At 39.4% G+C, this 20,155-nt stretch overlaps 1 protein-coding gene across 8 annotated transcripts in view; it reads right to left on the bottom strand.

Moving 5' to 3' along the window:
• The window catches only part of AKAP7 (A-kinase anchoring protein 7), a 156,761-nt gene extending 136,876 nt beyond the window's left edge, over window positions 1–19,885 (bottom strand). For 5 of the 8 annotated variants that reach the window (XM_023254370.2, XM_023254372.2, XM_023254371.2 and 2 more), the window contains exons 1-2: window positions 19,831–19,885; window positions 13,332–13,469 (exon numbers count right to left, since the gene is read on the bottom strand). In XM_023254370.2, coding sequence (XP_023110138.1) covers window positions 13,332–13,469; window positions 19,831–19,849 — 157 coding nt within the window. In that variant the 5' untranslated portion in view covers window positions 19,850–19,885. Of the gene's footprint in view, window positions 1–13,331; window positions 13,470–15,365; window positions 16,187–16,412; window positions 16,824–19,830 lie in introns of those variants that run through there. The other 3 variants (XM_045058045.1, XM_045058044.1, XM_045058046.1) reach the window with 3 other exon arrangements.
• Between the last annotated feature and the right edge of the window lie 270 nt (window positions 19,886–20,155).

Below are 20,155 nucleotides of genomic sequence, written 5' to 3'. Positions count from 1 at the left end.
GACTGTAGTAACACAAACTAAATCTACTAATTTTAAACAGAAGCCACAGAATATGCTAATAAAGTGCCACATATATTTTAAATCCATGCCCAAATACATTTCTAGCCCACCTCCATCTGCTCTTAGTAAAATGGAAACCAATTTTAGTATAGTCTAGATCAGAGTTTGTGGGTTAGAATCCTGGCTCCCCTACTTACTGGCTGTGTGATCTTAGATTAGTCACATGAACTCTCTTTACTTCAGTTTCCTCCTAAGTTGAGAATAATAATAATAGCTACCTCACAGGGCCATTTTTGAGTGAGTTAATACATGAAAGCTCTTAAACTACACTCTGGTACAAACTAAGCACTATAATTAGCTATAACTATTAGGTGTTACCCAGAGCTCAAAAGAATTAGGGAGATAAATGTGTATCTGCTAAGATCATTTAGAAAACTCCAAAAGTAAACTGACATAAAGTATAAAGTATCCATTGTTTTTCATCATCCAGACCACTTGTATCCCCTATGATTATATAAAATGAAAAATAATCTTAAGCAGTTTTTTAAAAATTAAATATAATACTGCAAAATAGTTCTAAAGTAAAACACCCATTTTTTTAAAGTAAAATCACAAACTAATTCTAAATAAGTTCTCAGCATCCTTCTTTTTACATCCCATTGTCCAAATCAGGACACAACCCCAAACAGCTCCGGAAGCCGAGATAGTAAGTATCTGCCAGTTCCCAACCTATGCCTATGTGGAAAAAGAAATCTACAAAAGGAAAAAAGGAGGGGGAACAGAAGTTGGCAAGGCAACTAGCCAGGTCTATTTCAGTCCTGCAGAGGCAGCACTAGATAGTGAAAAGAGCATTAACCCCAAGACTAATCTTCCAACAAGCATCTTCCTATCAAGTCACTTCATTTCTCTATCTGCGAACCCAAAAAGCTGGCCAATTCTTAGAGAAATAGCTTATTCTAGGTCTGAGGCATAAAATATACCAAAGGATCCTGGCTCTTCAAAGACTCCTGGCACCATGTCAGAAGGTCTCTAGAACCAGTTTGAAAGTCCCAACACTGGCCAATGATGGCGCAATTTAAGCATCAAATAAAATCATCACTTCAACACAATAGGAAATTCAGAGCATTTTTGCAGCAATCTTGCCAATATTCCAAAACTTATCAAGATTCCTTAATCTGGGGTGTCTGGGTGACTCAGTTAAGCGTCTGACTAGAATGTAAAGGGCAGAGGAACACATTAGTGACCATAATGTAGGTACTTCTATACAACTTCATTTCTTCAAATAACACATACACACACACACACACACACACACACACACACACGCGAAAGAAAGGAGAACTACAGATGAAAAGAAACTGAAGAGATGTGTCAATCAAATACAATGTGTGGACTTTACTTCCTAATTCAAAACAATTTTTTTAATTACGACAGAGAAGTATGAATACTGACATAATATTTGATGATATTAGAGATTACTCTTATTTTTTGTCATGAGAAGCATATTTTGGATATGCTTTTTGTTAAGTATCCTTATCTTTTGAAGACACATACTGAAGTATTTACAGATAAAATGTACCTGGAATATACTTCAAAATAATCTGGTGACGAAGAGGTGATATAAATAGATGAGGCTCAGTCTACTATTCTACTTTTGAATATGCTTGAAATTTTCCATAATTGTATATATATATATTTTTTAAAACACCCAGGGGCATAGGAAGGACAACTAGATAATCTCTACCTAGAGTCTCTTCTAGTTATAGTTTTCTGTGATCTGTGATAAAGGTACTAACTTAACACCTATAACAGTTAGGACTCTCATGGTAAAATTCGATCAAGAATGGCGTCCAGCAGCTCCTGGCTGGCTCAGTTGGAAGAGCATGCGACTCTTGATCTCGGGGTCGTGAGTTCAAGCCACACACTGAGTATAGAGATTACTAAACAAAAATAAATAACCTTAAAAAAAAGATGTCCAAACTAATAATCCAGCTGATTTTATAACCTCTACTTCATTTCAAAATTAACATAGTAGAAAGAGAATCCTGAACCCAAAGTCTAGTTTTTCTTGTTGTTTTTTTTTTCCAAACTGCTAGTATCAACCCACTACTAGGTTACTAAATCAACATAGAAGATAATTTAAAAGCACTTTTTAAAACCTAGAATAGAATGGAATATGGTGGGGTGGAGTAGAATGAAATGGAAGAAAATGTTGTAGACTAGACTAGAATACTACAGAATAGGACAGAATAGAAGTAACATTCCACCTGCTTATGGTAGGTCTAAGTACTGCTCCATGAAATTTGAAGGTTTTTCATACACGTGTGTACTGGATGGCAACATGAATGTATTCCTTACTGTGCACTAAGACACTGAATTGTTTCTGCTATATTTTACTCAATAAGAACAGGCTTAAAAATGTGGTATTTAAGAGACCACTGAGGGGCACCTAGGTGGCTCAGTCAGTCAAGCGTCCGACTTCTGTCTAGGTCAAGATCTCACCGTTCCGACTTCAAGCCCCGCATAGGGTTCTGTGCTGGCAGCTGGGAGCCTGGAGCCTGTTTCAGATTCTGTGTCTCCCTCTCTCTCTCTGCCCCTCCCCTACATGTGTTTGTTTCTCTCTCTTTCTCTCAAAAATAAATGAACATTAAAAAAATTTAAAAAAAAAAAAAGAGAGAGACCAGAGACTTTTAGCATTTTCAGTTTTATACCTATCTGTTCAAAACTAAACTATGCAGCCACTCTGGAAAACAGTGTGGAGGTTCCTCAAAAAATCAAAAATAGATCTACCCTATGACCCAGCAAGAGCACTGCTAGGAATTTACCCAAGGGATACAGGAGTGCTGATGCATAGGGGCACTTGTACCCCAATGTTTACAGCAGAACTCTCAACAACAGCCACATTATGGGAAGAGCCTCAATGTCCATCAACTGATGAATGGATAAAGAAATTGTGGTTTATATACACAATGGAATACTACGTGGCAATGAGAAAGAATGAAATATGGCCTTTTGTAGCCACATGGATGAAACTGGAGAGGTTATGCTAAGTGAAATAAGTCATACAGAGAAAGAGGGGAAGGAAAAAAAAAAGTTAGAGAGGGAGGGAGCCAAACCATAAGAGACTCTTAAAAACTGAGAACAAACTAAGGGTTGATGGGGGGGGGGGTGGGAGTGAGGGAAGGGTGGGTGATGGGGATTGAGGAGGGCACCTGTTGGGGTGAGCACTGGGTGTTGTATGGAAACCAATTTGACAATAAATTTCATATTTAAAAAAAAACAACAAAAAAAGAACAAAAACAAAAACTAAACCGTTCTTCCTGTAGCAACTTATTTTTGCCATTTCAAACATTCCATAAGTCCATTCTACAGATATCCAGAGAAGGAAAACCATAACCTTGGAATATAATAGTCATAACTGTATAACAACTCTTTTAAACAATTCTGGTATCATGAGAATGAATTGGGTAAAATCCCAATTCAAAATACCTCTTAAAGGGTCACCTGGGAGGTTCAGTCAGTTGAGCATCCCATGCTGTCAGCACAGAACCTACTTGGGACTGTCTCCCTCTCTCTCTGCCACTCCCAGGCTCAGGTACACTCTCTCTCTCTCTCTCTCTCTCTCTCTCTCTCTCTCTCAAAAACAGATAAACATTTAAAACAAACAAACAAACAAAAATACCTCTTAAAAACAAACAAACAAAAACCCTCTTGGTAAAAATAAAGAAGTACAGAGTTTTTCTTTTTTTTTCTTTTAATTTTTTTAGTGTTTATTTATTTCTGAGACAGAGAGAGAGACAGAGCATGAGTGGGGGAGGGGCAGAGAGAGAGGGAGACACAGAATCGGAAGCAGGCTCCAGGCTCCAAGCTCCTAGCTGTCAGCACAGAGCCAGGTGCGGGGCTCAAATTCACAAACCGTGAGATCATGACCTGAGGCGAAGTGGGTCGCTCAACCAACTGAGCCACCCAGGCGCCCCAAGAAGTACAGAGTTTTTCTAACTTCCCTTAGCTTTCTCTAATCTTATCCATAACTATTTAACTTTCTTTCCAACTGGATTACCTAAAATTTTCTTTTATGGGCACCTGTCTGGCCCATTCAGTAGAGCATGTGACTCTTGATCTCACAGTTGTGAGCTGAAGCCCTATGTTGGCAAAAAGCTTACTTAAAAAGTAAATAAATAAAAATAAATAAAATTTTCTTTTGTTAGGCATCACTGCCAGGGTAAAGTTGGAAATTATATAACAAGAGCTGGGCAAAAAAGAAAAAGAATCCTGTGACTACTTATTGCTATACCACAGTTATATTTGCCCTTGTAATAAGTTTATTATTTCTACTCTTTAATTCAGTGAGTCCTGCGGATTTATGGTCAGGGTTACACACTGAGCCCAATACCTCTTTTCCCTGGTTTGCATATCTTCTTTGCCTTTTATTTGCAAATTTAATTTGTATGGCCAGAACATAAAATCTTCTCTTTCCTTATCTAACTTCATTGTATTTCTAACTTTGAAATCACAATCTAAATTCTAAAGTACAATCTGCAATTATTCTTTTAATTTACTTTATATGAAAATATAATGAGCAAAGTATTCATGTAAAATCTAGTTTACTAATAGAAGCATTAAAGATCAGTGACCACAGAAGCAAAATGGAAAAAGCTTTGGCCATGCACCCTGGGTCTTTCACTGGATTAGAGCTCATAACCTCATCTCATAAATTTAATTCATTACATTGCTAATTTTCATAACGATTTCAGTAGCCATTTCAATGTACTCTGATGAATCTGGTCCTGTTGATAAAGGCTGAAATTCTCTGATCCGTGCATGTGTTTTCTTACCCAAAGCACATGTCATTTTATGCAATTTATCTAGTTTTTCCTTAAGTTTTATTTATTCCCTCAAAAAAAAAAAATAAACTACAAGAGAATGAATTATGAGAGAAATTACTTTAATTGCTATTGTTGGTTGATTGTTTTCAGACTTCCTCTTAGCCAAAAGGCTGAAAACAGACTAGATTCTTGTTTTGATAATCTTTTCTTTTTTTCTTGTCATATAAGCAGTCAGAATCTTTGAAGTAACCATTTTTAAAACTCCTCAATTTATGACTTAGAATATTAACTTCTCTATTTCATAGCATTACTCCCCCTTATTATCTGAGTAATCTTTAGCAAATTACTAAAACTTTCAAAAAAAAAAAAAAACTTTACCTCCCTTATTGAGTTTCTCTGAGGATTAAGAAAATATAAAGCATTTAGCGATGTGTTGGACACCCTTGATAACATGATTATAAAATACTGCTCTCAAGATGAATTTTTTTTTAAATATTTAATTTAGCAAGTATACTTGGGCAAAAACTTTGCTGAGATTTATAAAATTTTGCACGTATTAACAAGTTGAATCCTCTCAACTCCTGAAATAGCTACAATTATAATGACAATTTTCCAGATAATGAGACTGAGCCTTAGACATTTGCTCAAAGGACACAATAAGGAAGTATAACAGCATGGTGTTGGGATAACTAGACAGCTACATGGCAAAGAATGAAACTGGATCACTTTCTTACACCAGAAATAAAAATAAACTCACAAAATAAATGTGAGATCCGAAACCATAAAAGAAAAGGCAGTAATCTCTTTGACAGTTTTCAGCAAGATTTTTCTAGATGTCTCCTCAGGCAAGGGGAAAAAAGGCAAAAATAAACCATTGGGACTACACCAAAATAAAAAGCTTTTGCACAGCAAAGGAGACTATCAACAAAAGAAAAAACAACCCACTGAATGGGAAAAGATATTCACAAATAATATATCCAATAAGGGGTTAATATCCAAACTATATATTGAACTTATACAAAACCAAAAAAACAAAAAACAAAAAAAAACAAAAAACAAAAACTTAAAACATGAGCAGAGAACCTGAAGAGACATTTTTTCCAAAGAAGACATACAGATGGCCAACAGACACGTGAAAAGATGCTCATCAGGAAACTAATTATCCAGAAACTACAGATCAAAACCACAATGAGATATCACCTCACACCTGGCAGAAGGGCTAGACTCAAAATGACAAAAAATAAGCAGCATTGGCAAGGATGTAGAGAAAAAGGATCTCTCATGCTGTTGGTAGAAATGCAGGTTCGTGCAACCACTGTGGAAAACAGTATGGAGGCTCCTTAAAGGGGTGTGTGGATGGCTCAGAAAGTTAAGCATCTGCTTCTTGATCTCAGCTCAGGTCATGATCTCATGGTTTGTGAGTTGAGCCCCATATCAGGCTCTGTGCTAGTGGCACAGAGCTTGCTTGGGATCTCTCACACACACACACACTCAAAAATAAACTTTAAAAAATAAAATTTAAAAACAGAAATACCATATGATCCACTAATTCTACTAGTGGGTGGAAAATGAAAATGCTAATTCAAAAAATATATGCACCCCTATGTTTATTGCAGCATTATTTATAATAGCCAAGATATGAAAACAACCCAAGTGCCCATGGATGGAAGAATGGATAAAGAAGATGCAGTATATACATGGGAGTATATACACTGTATATACATCATATGTGTATGTATATATATATATATATATGTATATATGTATATACATATACACACATACACACACACACACACACATATATATACACACATACATACAATGGAATATTACCCATAAAGAGAATGAGATTTTGCCATGTGCAACAACATGGATGGAGCTGGAGGGTATTTATGCTAAGTGAAATAAGTCAGACAGAGAGAGATAAATACCATATGATCTTACTTATATGTGTAATTTAAAGAAATAAATAAAAAAACAGACTCTTAAACACAGAGAATAATGGTAAAGGGGATTAAGAGGTACAAACTTTGAGTTATAAAATAAAGTCATAGAGGTAAAAAGTACAACATTGGGAAAACAGCCAAAAATACTGTAATAATGTTGTATGGTGACAGAGGGTGACTACATTTAACATGATGAACAGAGTAATGTACAAAATTGTTGAATCAGTATGTTGTACACCTGAAACAAACATAACATTGTATGTTAATTACACTCCCAAAAAAATTTTTTGCGGGGGGGACGGAGATGGGCAGAGGCAGAGAGGGAGAGAGGGAGAGGGCGAAGGAGAGAGAGAGAGAAAGAGAAAATCTTAAGTAGACTCCATGCAGCCCAATATGGGACTCAATCCCAAGACCTTGGGTGAAATCAAGAGTCAGATGCTCAACTGACTGAGCCACCCAGACACCCCCTGAAAAAAAATGTTTTTAATTTATTTAAGTAGTATCTACACCCAACATGAGGTTTGAACTGACAGCCAGCCAGACACCCTCAAAAAATTTTTTTGAAGAGAAAGTGTAGAGCCCTGTCAGTCTGACTCCACAGCCCTTGCTTATAACCACCACAGTTTAACACTATTAGGAATAATGTTAGTGGACATGAGCAAAGAGGAATAAGTTTATCCAACTTCCTATTTAGTGAATCAATGAAGCTTACATTTTTAAAAGCAAGTTTTTAAGCACATTTAAAAATTCTAATTGTAGGGGCGCCTGGGTGGCTCAGTCCATTAAGCTTCTGACTTCGGCTAGAGACATGATCTCACTACTCATGGGTTCTAGCCCTGTGTCGGGCTCTGTGCTGACAGCTTAGAGCCTGGAGCCTGCTTCTGATTCTGTCTCCCCCTCTGCCCCTCCCCCACTCACACTCTGTCTCTGTCTCTCTCTCACACAAAAATAAACACTTAAAAACATTTTTTAAATTCTAATCGTATTTTTTCATAAAAAGAATAAAAGCCACTCATAAAAAATTAGCAAAAGGAGCTAAAAAATTGCTCAAAAAACCGCTATCTTAACACAACCACTATGAATTCTGGTGACAGGTCACACAAAGTACTTACACTACTGTAAACAAACAACCCATACTTTTTCCACCTACTTTTTGACTTTGCACTGTAGGTATGAAATATTCCTCCCAACACAGTTTTCAGAAATATTATGTTCATAACAACATGTAATTACATAATGTGTAATTTAAAGCATTAGTATAGCTTACTCAATCACTCTCTAATTTTGGACACTTGGGGTTTTTCCCCCAATATTTCTACTATTTAACAGACACTGTAACACATATATTTATGAATAAGACCTTTTTCCACAAGTAAGACTATGTCCTTGCATTGGGAATCCCATGAGTGGATCTATCCCATGTTTGAACATTGCTGGAGGTCCCAACAAACTCCATTCTAAAAGGACTCAGTACATTGTCACAAGCAAGGTAGACAGGACATTAAAAACACTGCATATTATTTTGAAATTGATATTTTTGAAAAAGGTATTGCCAATCTGATAAGTTATAGCCATATTTTAAGGTACATCCTTTAATACATCTGAAGTTGGATAACTCTCCATATATTTATTTACTAATTGAATTTTATCTTCTACTTTGCCCAGGACCATTATTACCTGACACACTGCAGGCACTCAATGTGTGTGGAATGAATTAATGTATTTATTGGGATTTTCCAATGTTTTTTGTTGTCTTGTGCATTTTTCTAAGGGAAAAAGATAAAACCTTTGTAGTATTTGACACAAATATTTGCCTTAAGCCCTTTCATAAAAATTTGGAATGTGTACTCCATGTTTCCCCAATCAATTAGAGATGATACAGAACATAACTGATCCTTTTTTTTTTTAAGTTTATTATATATTTTTTTAGTAATCTCTATTCCCAAAATGGGGCTCAAACCCATGACCCCAAGATCAAGAGGCAAGAGGCATACACTCTTCTGAATGAGCCAGCCAAGTGCCCCTACTTTATCCTTTTTTAAAATTGACTCAAAAGAGGCCTCTGAGTGGCTCAGTCAGTAAAGCATACAACTCTTGATCTTGGGGTCGGGAGTTCCAGTCCCATGTTGAGCACAGAGATTACTTTAAGAAAGAAAAGAAGTTAAAATTGACTCAGGATAATCACTTACTATACCAGGTGTTAAGATTCCATCTTTATTTGACACAGCATTCTTCTATAAAAAATTTTATTCCAGAAAAGGTAGGTTTCAATCAGTATTTTAAAATACTTAAGAGTTGAAGATTTTTTTAAAATACTTCTTAATGATATTAGCTAATAAACAAGTAACAAAATAATTTCCCAGATCTTTAAAGTCTCCAATAATTACAAGGTTAGAATTCTGTGTGAGGTAAAATAAAGATAATAACTTTGATATAAGAACTGAATTCTATACTTACGAAAGAAAAAAGGCACTCAAATATTTTATTTTGAATCTTGATTTAAAATGTGGCTTGATAGGTAAGGGCCATGATTCTCTTAAGAGAACTGAGTTGGTTAAACGAAAGCTCTCCACCAATTTACAGTCCATGGGAAGCACACTTCCCATGCTTCCAGCAGGAAGCTTCCCTTGCTTCCAGCAGGAGAAGGACTCTTCGTTGCAGACTCTCATTCAACTTTCAGAGGCAAGACTAACAGCAACTCCAAGCATTTTCCAGATGGTTTGCTGGGTTTCTAACCAACTAACCACTGACACTTCCATCTTGTAGAGAGAACAGACCCACCCAGGCCCAGGTCAACAACTCAGTGATGTTATATTTTCTCCCAGAATATGTTCAACCTATAGAGCCAGAAGATGTGACTTAGGTTGTATTGCTTCCTCAATATTTGTAGAAGATTTTCTTTCACACTTACATTTAGATAATTTATTTCCAGTGTGTATATTTATATTCTAATATATATAGTTCTAATACGCTTTATGTTTAATTCAGCATAAAACTCTAATACGTTTTATATCGCAGCATATAGTAAAATAATCTCTTCTCAAAAACAAAACAAACAAATAACGTAAACACCCATTTTGGCCAACCAGACCACACGACACCTAATCGTGACACAGCACCCACACTCAAGGTAACACAGTTGGCGCCTAAGACCCTCTGAACCAAGCATTTGGGGAGGAGTTTTCTTATTGGCAAGGATTCTCCTTCCCACGATGTTCTTGTTAGCACTACTTTCCTCGTCACCCTGCCAGGGTTTCTATCGGCAAGAATGTCTTGGCAGTTAACTCACACTTTCCACCCACCAAAGGAAACTAAAAGAACCAAAGGCAACAACCAGCAACTTGAGAATTTTAAGGTTGTCGTCTACCACAGGCCAGTAAATTGGTTACATTTCCATGTTAATAAATGTAAGAGAAAAGCCACACGAAGTCCATTCAAACCACAAACCAGTTTTGGATACAAACACTATTCCTATAGCTATCTTAAGTTGAAGGGTTGACAACAAAACTCCCAGTTCTTGTGCATTTCTATAAAAATCTCATTTCATAAAAACTAGCTAGTAGTTTCTAGTTAGAGAAGAATTTTAGTATTTGTTTCTAGTGTCTTAGTAAATGCTATTATAAAAGTGAGAGGGAACAAGTTGTCCCCAAATAACTAAGGGATATGTTTCAAAGCTTTTGTAAATAGCATTTGTGCATTATTTTACATCTCTCATGACCCTCTTGCCCACATTACCTCCTCTGATCTGTAGAGCAACACTGGGAGGAAAACAGTAGGAAATTCCGTATGGTTCACAGTCGAAAAGCCCAGCTCACACAGTTTAAGTGTCCAGGGCTACACGAGTAGAAAATGAAATAACCAAAACTCAAAACCCAAGTTTTCTGTTTCTCTCATACCACACTGACTGTGTGTAACTTGGAGCTTAGAATTTGAAATCTATCTTCCCACAAAAATAATATTGTACATGGTGGTTTGGAGTCTAGACTAACCCACAAAGCCCTCTAACTCACAAAGACTGAACTATCCAAAAGTACTATACAGCTAAAAATGGACTTATGTGTGAGCCTGGGTGGCTTGGTCAGTTGAGCGCATGACCCTGGATTTGGCTCCAGTCATGATCCCAGGGTTGCCAGATGGAGCCCTGCTTCGGGTTCCATGCCGAGCATGAAGCCTGCTTGGGATTCTCTCTCTCCCCCTTTGCTCCTCTCCCCCTATTCACAAGTGCACTCTTTCCCTCATTAAATAACTTTTTTTTTTAATTTAAAAAAAAAAAAAGGACTCGGGAGCCTCAGTGGCTCAGTCAGTTAAGCCTCTAACTTCGGCTCAGGTCATGATCTCACAGTTCGTGAGTTTGAGCCCTGCATTGGGCTCTGTGCTGACAACTCAGAGCCTGGAGCCTGTTTCAGATTCTGTGTCTCCCTCTCTCTCTGCCCCTCTCCCACTCGTGCTCGGTCTCTCTCAAAAAATGAATAAACATTAAAAAATTAAAAAAAAAAAAAAAGGACTTGCATAGACTGACCCAAGCCCCTAACTTACACGCACAACACTTCTTTAGTAATAAATATAACATATACTGCAGGGAAAAGATCCTATCTGTATAAACGATTAGCTAACCTTCCCAATGCCCATCCTCTGAAGAAGTGGCTAGTCCATTCAGAGCAGGAAAGGAGTGCAGAGCCACAAACACATCCCCTTCCTTCTTTCTGGTCCCAGTGGTCATTGTTTCTCCTCACCAGTGGAGATCTAAGAATACAGCAGCTTCAGAAATAGTATTTGCTCTCTGGGATTCTGGCAGTATCTGTCAGTCCCAAGTAAAAGCTGTTTGTTCAAACAGATAAGCTCCGTGTCAGTTATGTAAAGTCATAAGTACCTAGAGCTGGAAGGGTAAACAAGTGCCCGTCTTGTTCCAGCCTAACTGATGAGCACTCCAGTGGGAATGATTCGAATTGGAACAGGGCTGAGGGGCAAGAAGGGTAGATGGGAGATGCCCATCACAGGCACGTAGGCAAGCCTACTCAGGAAAATTCTGCTTTATTTTACCTCCAAGTTAGAGAAAGTAATGAAATCAGAAAGAAGGGATTGCATTTTTTAGATAATACTCAAGGCATTCGCTCGAAAAGTAGGAAATTAAAAGGAAAACATGATTAAATCCTTGCTATTCTTGCCCCTTGTTTCCAAAGGATACCTTCTTCCATCTAACAGGTATAGTACTTCTTCAAATGAAGGCTCCTTGACCAGCTGTAAAACCCCTAAAAGCGGCTCTTCTCTACAGGCTAGCTGTAAAGGATAAGACAGGAAACCGTGCCCTGCCTGAGGAAACACCTCTTTGTCCTTCCTTTTCCCCTTAGATTATGGAATGGAGAAAAAATTACCAGAGATTTAATACATTTTAAGTATCCCTCTCTCCTTCTATCATCCCAAAACATAAATCAGCCTTGCTGGGTAGGAAGACAGTGAGAGAGAGAGCAGTGTGGTTTCTGAGCCTGGATGACCACCAGAATCGCATGGGATGTTTAAAAACAAAAAAGATCCCCTGGCCTAACACAAAGGTGGAAAAGAGGAATCTGTACTTTTCCATCACTCCACAGAAAATCCAGAAGATCAGCTAAATCCAAGGACAGTTAATATAAAGGAAAGAACCCTGGATGGTTCATACTTATCCACCAGGCCTGTACTCTTGTCAGACCTCCAGGATGCTTCCCAGGACACCTACTAACCCCACATCCAGGTCAGATGCCTCTCTTGACACACCCTCGCCCCATACACCCCCAAAGCATCCTGCACAGCATTCGTCTCAAGAGATTGTAACTGTTCACCAAAGAAATGACTAACAAATCAGAAATCACAGATTTTGGAAGTAGTTATTTTCAACTGTGTGAATTTAGCTAATTAACTTCTCTGAGTATCATTTGTTTTCTTAGAAATGAAGAGATTAAACTAATTCTCTTAATGTTTATTTATTTTGAGAGAGAGAGAGAGAGAGAGAGAGAGAGAGAGAGAACGCAGGGGTAGGGGGAGAGGGAGACAGAAAATCTTAAACAAGCTCCACGCTGTCAGCACAGAGTCTGACACACAGGGCTCGAACTCATGAACCCCAAGATCATGACCTGAGTAGAAACTAAGAGTCAGACGCTTAACCGACTGAGCCATCCAAGTGCACTCTAATTGTTCTTCCAAACTACCACCTCGATTTGTTGTTCAAATTGCAAGCTAAACACTGAGAGTAAGTAAGGACCCCAAGAAGACAGAGTCCACACCCATGGAGGCAGGAGGGGGCCCAGCCCCTTCTACCACCTGAACAGATGTTCCTTGAAAGGTGGCAAGGAACCCCACAATGGGGGAGAGCCAACTAATTTCTTATGGATCCTCTAGTTATAGAACCTCAGTCAAGATAAAACCGTATCAAATGATAGCCAGGCTCTACAGAAGACAGCAAAGTAAGGGGCACAGAGTATACAGTCAATAAACATTTGTAGACTACATTGGTGCTTTCAGTTGTTTTCTATTCGCAAGTAACCTGGATGGTAGGCAAATCTGTCTCGTTTTCAGTACTTACTTGCACACTCATCTTGAATATCTACGGTGGCAAATGGCATGTCTATCAGAGAATCCATAGCACTAGCTTCAAACTCTTCTTCTTCAAATGCTTCCTTTTCTTTTGACACGTTTTCACACTCACTAGACTCCATTCCTCCTGTAACATATCAAAAAGAAAAATGTATTATTTAACTTATTTGTGAACATTATATCCTACACTACAAGTCACCTGAATTCAACATAAATTAACATCTGTTGAGAAATGACACAACTTGTCTTCAAACATACTGTAAACCTACCTAAGTATTATTTGTATCCTATTCTACATTTTTATAATGCACTTTTACATCAAACAGCATTAATAATTTTCTGAAGCACAGTAGTCAACTCAGGGTTAGACAGAGACGGAGTTAATCAACAATCCTCAAGATCCTTTGTAGCTATCTCTTCTTCATTCTAAAATTACATTTTTTTCCGCACACTTTTTGAAAACAAACAACGTTTTGTCAGTCTCCTTCGTGTTTATTTTTAACAATATGATTTATGTGTACTCATTTGTACAAGTTCTAACCTTTATTTTTTTTCCAATAAAGACTTTTAAATTTTTTTCTCTCCATTATTATATTCGTCTTGGAAATTCAGTTTAAAAGGCAAGGCTCTAAATATGCTTCCTAGAAATTCAGTGATTAAAAAGCGAAAGATCTTATAGCTTCCTTCACAGGCCTCCCAAGGACATTTGCTAGTATTAAAGCCACATTTCACATTTGGTCTTTGTTTTGTTTTCTTGTTATGGATGGAACAGCTGTATGTCTCGGGTGCAGGTGAAGGGAAAGAGGGTGTCCGTTCAAGCTGATAAAGTTAACTGCAAAATGTATCAGTAGGTGGTAGTTCCAGTACCATTATTTGCAACACTTTTATTGAAAGAACACAAGTGTGGTTTGAAGTAGGACTGAACAAAATCTTGGGATAATTGTATTTACTAAAGACTAATTTACCATGAAAGGGATTAATGAAGTTATTTATTTCATTTTGTTGTAATCATCTATTTTCAAATATAATACCTAAAAACCACACTCCATTAAAAATATGGCTTATAATATGGGGCACCTAGGTGGCTCAGTCGGTTGAGCGTTCGACTTCAGCTCAGGTCATGATCTCAACGGTTCATGAGTTCAAGCCCCACGTCAAGCTCTGTGCTGACGGCTCAGAGCCTAGAGCCTGCTTTGGATTCTGTGTCTTCCTCTCTCTCTGCCCCTGCCCTGCTTGCACTCTCTCTCTCTCTCTCTCAAAAATAAACATTAAAAAAAAAGAATAATTTAAAAAAGAGGGAGGAAAGAAGGAAAGAATAAAAGAATATGGCTTACAGTATACAATATAACTATCACTGAAGGTCATAGTTAACATATATATCCAGGGGCGCCTGGGTGGCGCAGTCGGTTAAGCGTCCGACTTCAGCCAGGTCACGATCTCGCGGTCCGTGAGTTCGAGCCCCGCATCAGGCTCTGGGCTGATGGCTCAGAGCCTGGAGCCTGTTTCCGATTCTGTGTCTCCCTCTCTCTCTGCCCCTCCCCCGTTCATGCTCTGTCTCTCTCTGTCCCAAAAAAAAAAAAAAAAAAAAGTTGAAAAGAAAAAAAAAAAAAACATATATCCAAAAAATCTAAATTTTTATTGCAATCTGAGTGGTCTCTATTGTTCCCACATACACACCACACATGCACGTGTGCGCACACACACACTCATCTATTTTCTAGATATAAGCAAAAAAAAAAACCCACAAAAATATTTTTATATAAATTAGTCATGTTAAATACCAAAACAAACAAAAGCATTAGTACATTCTTAATAATGATGCTATTTATCAAGTATGAGTGCCTGGCACTCAAGTGTTCAACAAATATTATCTTAGCATGAGTCTAATCATAAACTTGCAACTATTTGAAATATGTGAGAACAAGTAAAGGTTCCCTCTCTATTTTTTACTTGCACTGAAAAATACAAATGCAGTTTATACCGAAACGAAAATTTTAATAATAGATCGACACATATCTAGTACCTTTGGGCATTTGCAGCTACATGTAAAGAATCATTACTGACCCGCTTACACTTGAAAAGGTAGCAGCAAAGAGTATTTGGGCAGTTAAATATGCACAAAGCTGAAAGAAAAATCAGAACAAAATGAAACAATCCCAACTTCTGTTTTTCTCTATTGTATCCTTAGCCTAAGAACCTGTTACTAAGCTCTGAAGAACTAATGTACCCCATGGTCACTGTAATTAAATACTGTAGAATATACTTGAAATTTGCTGAGAGACCTTAAGCATTCTCATCCAAAAGAAGTATGTGAGGGGATGGATGTGTCAATTAACTTGACTGTCGTAATCCTCTCACAATACATTATAGAAAATCATCACGCTGTACACTTTAAATATATACAATTTTATTTGTCAATTACATCTCAATGAAGCTGGGAGGAAAAAAATAACTCAGTGACATGAAATTGGCCATTAGCACTGACATTTCAATTGTAGCTCTAAAGTCCATGTGCCACTTGGAAATAGACTGGATTCTTGACAATACATGGAATGGCATAAGAGGCTGACTTCTGGGTTCTAATGATACACTTTGAAGGCAAAAGGAAAACTTGAAAAGCATGATGAATTAAGTTTTGTCATTTTTTAAATGAAAATAGTTCTTGAAATACTTTAGTTTCTCTCGAGCTCAATTAACCAATAGAGGACAGGGTGATGTGGATCCCTCTAGCTACACCAAAAGCAGACTCAGGAAAGGACAATGGTGAGGTAAAAAGGCGAGGCCAGCTGGCTGCTGTAACAGAAAGGGCCTGCAGGGCTCCTGGGGGGCTCAGTCCATTAAACATCCAACTTCAGCTCAGGTCATGATCTCGCGGTTCCTGAGTTTAAGCCCCGAGTTGGGCTCTGTGCTGACAGCTCAGGGCCTGGAGCCTGCTTCGGATTCTGTGTCTCCCTCTCTCTCTGCCCCTCCCCTGCTCACACTTTCTCTCTCTCTCTCTCTCTCTCTCTCTCTCTCTCTCAAAAATAAACACTAAAACAAATTAAAAGGAAAGAAAGAAAGGGCTTGGTACCAGAAATCAGAAGGCTGGCATTCTAGGGTCGTGTTGCTCCCACTCACTAGCCATGTGATCCCAGGCAACTCATACCAACTCTCCAGGCCCGACTATTTATCTCATCTCCTAGATGACATCGTTGTCCTAGTTGAAAAATTCTAAATCCTGGCTGCATTTAGAATCACCTGGAGCTTTTTAAAATTACCAATGTCTCGGTCCCACTCCAGGACAATCAAATCAGAATCTCTGGAGACCAGGACAGCTGCTGGTATTTTCCTAAAGCCTCACAGGGTGATTCTAATATGCAATCGAAGTTTTAAAATCACTGCTCCAAAAGATCCCCTTTCAACTTCTTCCATACCTTGATTCTACACCACACCAGGAGATTATGTTAACAGTTGAAAATAATCAACTTAAAAGTGAAAACTTAGGGGCGCCTGGGTGGATCAGTCGGTTAAGAGTCCGACTTCAGCTCAAGTCATGATCTGGCGGGGAGTTCAAGCCCTGCGTTGGACTCTGTATTAACAGCTCAGAGCCTGGAGCCTGCTTTAGATTTGGTCTCCCTCTGTCTCTGCCCCTCCCCCACCCATTCATTTTTTTCTCTCTCTCGCTCAAAACTAAATAAACATTAAAAAAGTAAAAACTCAGATCAGATGTTTACTGTTAGGGAAAACTTTCTTGATCCCCAGCTCAGGGCTGAGTTAGGGAATCCTATCCCCTTCTCAGTACCTAGTGCTTCCTCCAGTCATAGGACAAATACACAATGTGGTAGGTGTCCATTAGTCTGTCTTTCTCCTTTAGACACTAAGCTAAAGTAATCATATATAATTTACCACTCAAACTGGGACACTTTTGAAAGTGAAAGAGGACACTTTTCATAATTACACCCCTACCAATAAGTATGGTCCCCATATAAGTCCCTTAAGTGCCACATCTTCTCACTTGATTCCTCAATGCCTAGTACAATGTTCAGCTCACAACTGGTGACCAATACGTTTGTACTGAATGACTGGATACAGAGAAGCACACACTTGAGAGTAGTTAATAAATCACTCAGTTATACTGCAGTATGGCTACTCAAGGCCCAAGAACAAATCATTTCTGGTGCTGAAAACAGCAGCTTCAGCACGTCACAGATTCTCCTTTTCACAGGACAATGAAGGAAAGGTACTGCTATCCCAAAATATAAAAGGTAAAGCATATGACCTGCTCCGTATCATTCTCCATCTTGTTAAATAAGGCATATATAAACTCTTGAGTGCAATGCTATGTCAAATCAACAGTCCAGAACTTGAAATACAGACTTCGTTCCATTAAACTACAGAACAAAAGAAACCATGTTTGTAGATATGAATTATTAAATAATAGCATTTAAACCATAAACTGGTTGTTTTGAGTACTTAAAACTTGGTCTAACTATAGTTAAAATTATCTTTTGCACAAATCCAAATAAGAATGATGTTAAGTGCATTCGTAACAAAAATGAGATGAAACTGAGAAACTACTCCTACTAAAAACAACAGCTAACACTTGAGCATGTAGTAACGTTAGGCTAAGCTGGAAGCACTTATAGATAATGACTCCTTTAATCCATACAACCATGGTATCGGGGAGGTACTATTAACTTACTGATTTTACAGAGTAGCCAGTGAAGTAACTTGCCCAAGGTTACAGTTTAAACATACATAGTTTATGGAGCTGTAAACTGAGGGAATCCTTTCAAAAAACACTCTGGCAATAGATCAGGAGCTATAAAAATGTTCTTCTCGCTAACATATCTGTGTCTATCACATATATTGACAGACTCACCACAGCTTTGTTTAAAGAAAACGTGGAACAACTTTTCAGAGAATAAAGCATACTCACTCTAATGACAACCAAGAATAATGGTTATGAAGACTAGCACAACCAAAAAAGTTTATTACTAATACTGACTTTTTAAAGCAAATACCATATTGTATGTTCTATACAAAGACTAAAGGAAATATAAATCATTTCTAAATGCTGACATAGCCATACTCAATATATTTATATTTCCCCCCTCTGCTATTCAAATATTTTAAATAAAAAATTACTCTTAGAAAAATTTAAGGCGTACATACCGACCTATATGTAAGTATACACTAATATTCAAATATATGTGCACTTCAGCAAGTGACTTTATTAAAGACAGGCCAACAGAGGGGAAAAAGGATAGCCAGTTTTGCCCTTTGCCACAAAAAAGGCAAGTTTCCTACTTGGATAATAAAATGTGATTTCATTAGACAAGATTCTTCTACTCAGTCTGCTAGTTACATTCCCCAAGACCCAATGGAAAGGGTCACTGCTATCCATGCTAGTCCGGGTGTGGCTACTAAAAATAGTAGCATCCTACATCTAGATAAGGGTTGAGCTGTGTGATAATCCACAAGTCAGCTTTGCTTTCCTCTTCATAAAAAGAGACCAAAAATACAATCCATTACTAGAAAGAAATGAAGAAAATAAGTTAATACTGTGTGAAAAGGACCGTTAATTGGTAAACTCCAAGATCATCTTAAACTTCGCTAGTTTGAGGGAAAGGCCCAGATGCGCCATCAGTATCCAGAACTGCAAGGACACGCACTAAGCAGGGCGCCCGGGGTGTGGGTCTCCTTTCTCCCGGACGATTCCCCACCCACTCGCCCCGCCCTCCGCACCAACCCACAAGGTTATTTCCATAACATCTGTACACAAATTTCTATTAGTTACTGGCTGTCATGTAACACATTTTAACGCTCTTTATATCTTTTTATGCGTTTACACTACAAATATCCCGCCGGGGAGCGTCTTTTCTCTGATTGGCTTTTGGTCCCTTTCACCCCAAGTCCAACCCTTCGCTCGCTCTACCCACAAAGTTCAGTTCACAAGAAATGCGGACTTCAACTGGAAATGAATTCTGGGCCCTACTACAGATTTGGCGCCAGTTTAAAAGAGGTCATTTCCACACTTAGAATAAAATTCTACGTGAAACAGCGGGATAGCTCGGGTCTTTAATGTCTGCGATAAACAGGAAAACCGCGATTTTGTGGGTTTCGTTGACCACACAGACACCGTCGGGGGGGGGGCGGAGGCGATGACTCGAAATTTGAACTGAAGGTCACAAGATCAGAAAGGGGGAAACAAAAGTGAAACTTGGGGCAGGTTCACACCCCTCGCCTCCCGCCACACCAACAGCGCCTGCACTGGAACGCTGGGTTCCAAGCAGCAGCCAGCACTCCCGGTTGCGCGGGGGGCCTCGGCGCGACCCCGAGTCCCACTGGCACCGACAAGGGACCCCGAACGCGGCGGGCGTGAGGTCGCGCTCCCCGCGCTGGTGGCGCCGGCGGGGCGGCGAGGCCCGGCCCTCCCTGAGGCCGGGCAATGAGCGGGGCCCACGCCCCCGGCCGCCCACCCGGCCCGCTCGGCAGCCCGGGCTCACCGGCTCCGGGGCGCTCCATGGCGGCGGCGCGTCGGGGCGGCGCGTCCGGGCAGGCGGCGGCGGCGGCGGCCCGGCGCTGCGGCCCGGGGCCGAGCGCGAGGCAGAGGCGGAGGCGGAGGCGGAGGCGGAGGCCGGGGCGGAGCCGGGGACTCGCGGGCTGCACGGGGGGGCGGGACTGGAGGAGGCGACGGCGGGGGGCGGCGGGGGCTCGGGCCGCGGCGACCAGGCCGGCGGAGACGCCGAGCCCCCAGAGCCGCAGCGCCCGCGGGAGCCGCATGGTCAGGCCCGGCGCCCGGCAGCGGCGGAAGGGGCCGGGCGATTCGCC

The sequence above is a fragment of the Felis catus genome, chromosome B2 (genome assembly GCF_018350175.1).
Source record: "Felis catus isolate Fca126 chromosome B2, F.catus_Fca126_mat1.0, whole genome shotgun sequence".
NCBI classification, from domain to species: domain Eukaryota; kingdom Metazoa; phylum Chordata; class Mammalia; order Carnivora; family Felidae; genus Felis; species Felis catus.
Note: the sequence above shows the minus strand (reverse complement) of the source record. Positions and strands in the feature narration are given on the sequence as shown.